At 41.8% G+C, this 7,954-nt stretch overlaps 1 protein-coding gene across 1 annotated transcript; it reads right to left on the minus strand.

Annotated features, from left to right (window-relative positions):
• Positions 1–421: 421 nt before the first annotated feature.
• Positions 422–7,954, minus strand: krt1-c5 (keratin, type 1, gene c5). The gene is made up of 9 exons (XM_080498965.1): positions 7,893–7,954; positions 6,932–7,336; positions 6,599–6,681; positions 5,147–5,303; positions 4,276–4,440; positions 4,070–4,195; positions 2,000–2,217; positions 1,539–1,567; positions 422–797 (listed from the first exon to the last, which is right to left on the minus strand). Exons 2-9 carry the CDS (start codon positions 7,325–7,327, stop codon positions 682–684), a joined length of 1,290 nt encoding a protein of 429 aa, XP_080355091.1. The 5' UTR covers positions 7,328–7,336; positions 7,893–7,954; the 3' UTR covers positions 422–681.

Here is a 7,954-nt window from a genome sequence, read left to right on the forward strand (position 1 = left end):
AACAGTAAATAAACACACACCATGGTGAAAGTATAGTACTAAAACATTTGTAGTTTGGTTGCAGTTACTTTGGATTAAATGAGAAAACTGTTCAATAAATGCTGAACTATTTGTTGAAATAATGGTTCCAGTGGTCTTCTGTCACCCATTAACTTTACCCGTGTACTAACTCTAAACCTGCACCTAAAAGCAGTGCGCTGGCCAACTGGAACAAAAGGTACTTTGTTGAAACATCAAGAAGAAAAGAACAGATTATTCTGTCAAATTACATTGTGATGTTAATTACATAAACAATCCTAAAAATGTATTTTCAAAATTGTGCACAAAGCCACTGAAGTAGTAAATCAAATTTTCTTTGAAAATGTGAGAAATAATGTATTTAAATTAAATTGTAAAAGAAAATACAAGTTTAGGACCTCAGTTAATGTCTGGAAAGCTGTACATTGCATAATTTTTTATTTATTTATTCATTTTTTTTAATCTGTGGCACAAAATGTGTAGTGAAGTAAAACCGTTTCAAAATTGTAGTAAAGGGTAAATGGATTTTATGTGGTGGGCGAACAGTTTCTGGACCAAGATGTAGGTAAATTTGACAAGCTTGCGGCATTAAATCTTGACGCCTGAAAAAAGACAACCTGATTCTCAGTCAGTAGGCACTTTGGGTCACTGAGACATCCCGGCTCATTTCTTGCGCTCCTCAATCTGCTCCACCTCACTGGACTCATCCACCACTTTGCCGTTGATCATGGTCTGAGTGACCACTTTCACAATCTTCCTGGTCCTCACATCTGGGTCCTCTGCAACGTGGGAGGAAAAACAGATTTACTCAGAGCAAAATTAGATATACAATTCAAATAAAGACATTCGTACATCAGGAGTTAAAGCCAGGCCACCTGGGTGAAAAGCATGAATCCTAACCACTGCATCATATGGGAATATCTGCTAGATTATTGCCGTCGGTACTTAAAGTACTTTTCGTCTCTGACATATGATTTTCACTGAATGAGTCATCATTCCTTCTTTTTGCCAGCAGCTTCTTTTCAATTCCTGTCTGACAGAGTAGAGTGTTCCTTAAGAGCTACTTCACTCAGACATACTCTGTAATACTCCAATAAATCCAACCAATATCTGTATTTAAAATGGGCCGCCAACTTAAACTTTAGCTTGGAATGAGACGTCTCTTGAGGGTGAGGAAGTGAACGCACATGCGTTCTACTCTTTACCATCCGAATTATAGCCTTGATGACAGTTCATCATTACTATACAATTTGATCAACAGGATCTATAATAGGTACGATAGTTAAGCAATCAATAAATGATTTTATTTAAATATAGTGTCTAATCAATGTATATTTTCCATCCCATTCATTTCTCGGTTTGTAATGGTAATGGTTTTTAGGTCAAGTACTTGCTGTTTTACATTGCTGAGTTTTCAGATGCTAAAAAAAAAAAAAAAAGTCTTGACTACACACATGATCTGGTTAGAATAGCAAGACAAAGCGAAAAAAGACAAAACGTAATAAACCATTTCGACTTACTTTTAGGTGGTGGAGGAGTTTCCTTTACCCTGTAAGATTAAAAGAAATAAAGAGAAAATGTGTGTCACATATTGACCGAGTGCCAGTCAAAGAGAAATATTAACACTCATTTACAAAGAAAGTAACATGTTCGAAATGGATATAAAAGTATAGCCAGGCGTGGCTTCATGGAGCATGTCTCAACTTCTCTGATAATTAATGTTGAATTTATATTGATTGGTGCCACATTATTTTTCTTAATATTAACAGTCCTTACACCATAGGCTGACCCTAACCAAATGAGTTGCTGACAGACAGGAGAGTAGTACTTCTCCATACAAGTTTAATGCAGGAAAACAATAGTTTCCAAAAAAATGTGGGACAAGTGCACTGATCAGATTCAACCTCAAACTCCCCCCCCTGTTTAGCACATTACACGACACACTGCTTTGGTGATGGTCTGGTCTGAGATCTCTCCTTACATTTCCTCTCCCTCCAGCAGCCTCCTGTAGGTCGCGATCTCCATCTCCAGGTTCTGTTTGATGCGCAGCAGCTGCTCGTAGTCGGTCTTGTTGCGTTGCATGTCGAGACGCAGCTGGGACAGCTCGTCCTCCAGCTGCGTCAGAGTGGCCTGAAGACGGTCCATCTCCACCGAGTACTTGTGTCCCGTTTCTCCAAGATTTCCCTCCAATACAGCGACCTGCCAACAGGCCAGGACAGACAAGAGGTCAAATGTTGTCCTTGTATTAGAGAATGGGTTTTCATATGGCTTAAGGTACATCACTACTGCACACAATATCAAACAAAACTTATCTAATATTACCATGTGCATTATCAAGTGTGAAGGAGTTACTTTTCTTGAGATTAGAAGTCAATGTATATCATTAGTTTAACATAAAATCCAACCAGGGTATTCCATGTTTTTATCAGGATTTTAAAAAAACTTAAAAAGCCCATTTTCTATTAAACAAAAGAAACTTGTTAACCTAAAACCTCTCTTGTGGGAGGACTTTATTCAACTTTTATTGAAGCAACTATCACAGTTGTCTGCACCTTCAGCATTAACACATGATACCATCAAATGATTTAAGCTCTTTCTGCAACTCTGAAATGAAAGCCACTGGAAGACATAGCAAGCCAGGTTAGAGTCGGTAAGCATATGGAAGTACAGATATTTGTGTTTATATATAGGGAGTAAATGTAAAACCTTTCCAAAAAAGAATGTAAAGAGAGCTGGGAATATTAACAAATACTTTGATTCTTTCCACTTCTGCGAGTTGGAAAGTATTTGCTGATATTGTGTGAACAGACTATGACAGAATAACGGCTTTCATTGCATTCATTTCTCATGTTTTGGTGAGAATTAAACAAAGGATGTGTGACATTCATGAGGTCACAACCTTGGCTGCTGAAAAAAAACAACCAAAAAAACATCCAGTCTCATTCCAGACGAGTGACTAGAAAAGTACAATAATTTAGTGAAGAGTAACATTGATAAATCTACACCTGCCTCTATATTGATCACCTTTCACTTGTTTGTTTTATTTTGATCAAAGAAAATTTACTTCTGATCAAGTTATGATTTCAACCATTATCATTCATGTAGTCCGAGGTCAATAAATAACCTAAAATTATATGCTGGTCAATGTTTCGTTTATCACTCAAATGTGGCTTGATGGGTAAAAACAATTTCTTAAGTCTGAGAAACTCGAAAATATTGAATCTATACTGCTCCATGCAGACTCTCATTTTAGGAACGCAATTAATGAGAACGCGTTCAGAATGAGAAGATATTAACATAACAGTTGTTATGATGGTCATAAGAAAACAGAGTTGAGTCTCACAACATCAATAATTATTCACAAGGTCTTTCAGGTGACATGTTCAGTCATGTGAATCTTTGTAGGTTTATAAGAAACCCTATCAACCTCTGAGATAAATATTAAGTGAAAAATCCTATCACATATATTCCTGTTTTAAACTATTTTAGGGCACTGCTTTCATATGCAACAGCTGTAACAACAACGGTTACCACTTTTATCATCCGGCGCTGCCTTGAATGTACCCGTTGAGCTCATCCATTCACATCCTCACCACTCATCCAGATACTCGAGACCGTCAGCGCAATGATCTCTCCATAGGCGACATTTGTGTGCTCGCCATCAGGTTGAGCAAACATCGTAGACCAATGGTAGTCTTCTGCTCGTGGTGTTTGATCTCAGTGCACATACGCACAGGCCTATTTCAGTCGATGTGCTGTCACACTGATTGATTACAGGAACACAATAAAAGGGAAGTGTACACAGTACTTATACGCAGTAGTAGCTTTTTGTTGGCCAAGAGAAAGCAGCTGTTATCTATAGAGAGTATTGACATATGTGCAGAGGAGGAGGAGGAGGGGGAAAAGGACCGCATTTAGATAGAGAATTTGAGGACTGGTCAATGTTGCATCCTCTTAAAGAGTTTACAATTACTCCTGAAAAACACTGCTGAAAGGTTACAAGCTTCTTCTAGAGGAAAAAGCCGGTGTATAGCATATGATGTTCCTTTACCTGTTTGCGGAGACTGTCAAGCTCAACCTCCAGAGCCTGCAGAAAGCGACGCCTCTCGCTGAGCTCACTTTGAGCACATCGCAGTGCCTCGTTGCTTTCTTTGACCTCGGATTGTACGGCGTCCAACTGTGGAGACGCGTGAAAACACACCACTCTCATATCTACTGTAATAATCTAGATTAGCATGAGCGAGTGCAGGGACAGACCTTCTTGAGGTACCAGACCTCGGCCTCCTCTTTGTTCTTACGAGCGATGCCCTCGTACTGGACCCTGAGCTCCGCCATGATGGCCCCGAGATCGGGACCCTGAGCGGCATCCACCTCCACATTCACCTGCTCATTGGTAAGACGCAGCTTCAGGGAACTCATCTCCTGCAAGAATTCAGAGAGGACAGACAATAGACCATGAATATAAAAGGATATTGACAAAACCACAAGTCCAGGATAACTAGAGTAGGATGCTGCCATTAGCCTACAGATTACAACACAGGTTTCAAAGGTTTTCTCATCATACACCGAATTCCAAAATTCTACTTTGTTTTTTAGAATAGCACAATATAATAATAAAAAAACTAAACAAAACAATGTAACTAATAGTAACTAATAAAGAAAAGTATATATGGAGTCCATTATTGTCACCATATCTCTTTATAATTCTTCCCCATTGACAAACTTTGCATCATCTTTTTATAAGCAAGTTTTCCAAAACAAAATCCAGTGTTTCTATTCAGGTCAGACTCGGAGTCTACATCCCGGATTACACCACACCTGACTGTCTAAACACACACAGCCTGGATGGGCTCAAGCGTTCATACAATGGTGTTATCTCGCCGTCTTGGAGCACCTTGGTTACTAAGACGCAGGGTGTGTCCGTACACTTTAACATTATCATGTTTCAGACATGGAGCACTGACAGAGAGAGAGCAAACATGGGCACAGAGCTGCTCTCTCAGTCTTTTTTTTCCCCTTCCCTTTTCCAGATGTGATGTTGAACTACTCTTAGCTGAAGAGATCCATTGAATAAGTGAACACTGACTGATCGTGTCTGACACGACCTGCAGGCTGATGGGAATCTCACCTCGTCATGATTCTTCTTGAGGAAGTACAGCTCCTCCTTCAGACTGTCCAGGTCGCCTCGCAGAGTGGCGATGATCTGGTCATGGTCTGACTTCGCTCTCCTCAGAGCCTGACAGTCTCTCTCCACAGACTGGCACAGGGTGGCCTCCGCCTCCCACCTGGGGGGACGATTCAAATAAAAAGGAAAGAAGGTCATCAGCTAACATAAGCCACCAGAGTATACCTCCTGCACACTGGTGAAGTTTCTAAAGGAAAAAGCTAGGATTTTGTGCAAAACAGGAAATGTCTATATGGCACTCCCTTTTACTTTTTGGGGGGGATACGACATTAAAATCAGAGGTCTGCATTGCCAGAAAATGTTTCACAAGACAAAAATGTAAACAAAAAGTATCACTGAATGCCCACCTGGGTTTTTCCCAAACATGACCTCAAACACAATACTGCCATCACAGGCAAAGTCAAAAAACAACAGAAAGTGAGGTCCAAACGATTCACAATGAGATGTTTTTCTTGTTTGCCCACAATGAGTAGCAGAATCTCGATGTGTTTGTTTTGACTTAGGCCTCAGTCCTGCATTCACTCGCCCACAGTGTTTATGATCTGGAGCGCTAAACCAGCATCTTGTGTTTTCCCCATTTTCAAAAGATGTCCCACACTCAAGAGGTCAATTTGAGGTATCTCCTCATCCGTGACTAAAAATGCTTTGGGTTATCTAAAAAGTGACAGTACATATATACATTTATATACCAGAATGTTTGAGGTAAAGGTGTGATTTTTGACTGCATTGTAAAAATGATTAGAAATACCAATTCAAAGGCTCAAACAGCAGCATTTAAGATTAATCTACTTTAAACTTCTTATTAACAACACAAACTAGGAGTTCAAGTAAATGACATCAAAATTGTACTTGAAGACAATCTTGGGAGTAAATTCCCATCCTTAATTAGATTAATTAGACATGTGAGGAGCACAAACTGTGCAGGAGCCACTTGGCAAATCTCCGACTTGATGCACACGTGTGAGAAATACCACCCAAACTAATACAAAGATTTGCATGCGAGGTCCAAATGCACTTCTCTGCTAATACCGTGAATCACTGTCATTGACGGGTCACTTTTTCACATCAGACCACAAAACATACCATCAGCACACTGTGAAGAAAAGCACCAGCAGTGGGTGTTTCCTGCCTCAAGTTGCATTTTTTTTCTCTCCCCCACCCTGCCAACTGTGGACTGTCCGGAAACAAACAGTATCTTTTTGACCCACACGATCCATCACATCCCACATGGGCCCGATGGCTGGCTTTGCCCGGTTGCCCCAGCACCGTGGGAATGGAGCTCCGGTTTCACAGCCTGACAGAAAGGTCATTTATTCACATTGCTTCGCAGTCTAGCGCTCTCATGTGAACACATCGCCGGCACGTAAAAGAAAGAAACCCCTGTGTGGCACTCACTTGACCCTGAAGTCGTCCGCTGCCAGCTTGGCATTATCAATCTCCAGCATGAGTCGGGCATTCTCCAGCGTCTTCTTTCTCACCTGAACCGGAAAACAAGGCGCAGAATTTGTTGGTATCATACGTTTAGTCTCAATGACACATTTGTGTTATTTCGTTGGCTTCTGAGTTTTGAGGCACAATGTCTGTCCTCGCTCTTCCAACTTTCACGTCACAACATGCCATCCAACAGTAAAGATGTCTTACTGTATCTTTCACTGAGTAACAATAGAGAAATAGAGGCATCAGTTTTATCAGTGAACCACACTGAACCCCAAAGCATTGGACACCGACCTCCTGCCCGATTGCATGCGCCTGTGCCATCATCCCCTCGATGTCGTGGCCTTTGGGGGCCTTCTCCATCATGAGTTGCTTGATCTTCACCTCCAGCTCTGCATTGGACCGCTCCAGCGAGCGCACCTTGTCCAGGTAGTTGGCCAGCCTGTCGTTCAGGCCCTGCATGGTCTCCTTGTCGTTGGCGCCGATGCCGTTGAGGGAGAGGCTGGAGCCCAGCATGTTGAGGCCGTTGCCCATGGAGACGGAGCGGGACAGGGACAGCGTGCCGATGGTGGAGAGCGGGGAGATGGAGGACTTGGAGTGGATGCTGCTGCGGCTGCTGTCCCTCACTGACATGCTGGAGAGGGAGGGCTGGCGCACCGAGTAGCTGCGCATGGACATGGTGGAGGCCATGGTGGAGCACTGCAGGAGTTCACATCAATATTAGCCCGGCTATAAGCTACAGCTCCTTATCTACATTACAATCCTAACATGAAAGCAGAGTCTTTCAAAATAAAATAGAGCCGGTTTCCCAGAAAGGGCCTTTTATTGAACACATGCGGAAAAATTCACATCTTCAGAGCAAACAAAGCCCCCCCCATGGGAGTCTCACAAAGAGCAGTTAAACTTGATCCTTGTGCCGCTCTTCCAGTATATTGGACATATTTGTGGTGTCGTCTCTTTGTTGTATGCCAGACGTTTTGTCTGCTTGTTGTCCTGTTGTGACTCTCTGTGGGCACTGCTTTTAATTTCCCCAACAAAAAAAGGTTAGTATTTCAAACAGTAGATCTCCCCAAGGAGTATCCTGGTCCCTTAGGGTCCTTGTGCCTGACCTCCTAAAAGGCCCTTTAATGCTCCCTATGAATGTCATTTACAACAAGAAAGATTCAGTAGCCTTTATGGCATCCAGCCATTAGTTGGTAGGTCAAAATAAAAGGTGAATATTTACCTGATATTAATAGATTTAAAGAGTACTTACATGGGGCTTGGTTTGTCAGTTGCCTTGGGCCACAAGGTCCTGGCTTGATCGCTGGCTGATGG

Source organism: Blennius ocellaris (genome assembly GCF_963422515.1).
Source record: "Blennius ocellaris genome assembly, chromosome: 7".
NCBI lineage: Eukaryota > Metazoa > Chordata > Actinopteri > Blenniiformes > Blenniidae > Blennius > Blennius ocellaris.

Bases quoted from the DNA above. Each gene is read 5' to 3' on its own strand.
- krt1-c5 (XM_080498965.1), bottom strand. From the start codon at position 7,327: ATGGCCTCCACCATGTCCATGCGCAGCTACTCGGTGCGCCAGCCCTCC. The intron at 4,196-4,275 runs GTCTGTCCCTGC...GCGTCTCCACAG, and splicing joins AGGTCTGGTACCTCAAGAAG to TTGGACGCCGTACAATCCGA. The intron at 798-1,538 runs GTAAGTCGAAAT...CCCACGTTGCAG, and splicing joins AACTCCTCCACCACCTAAAA to AGGACCCAGATGTGAGGACC.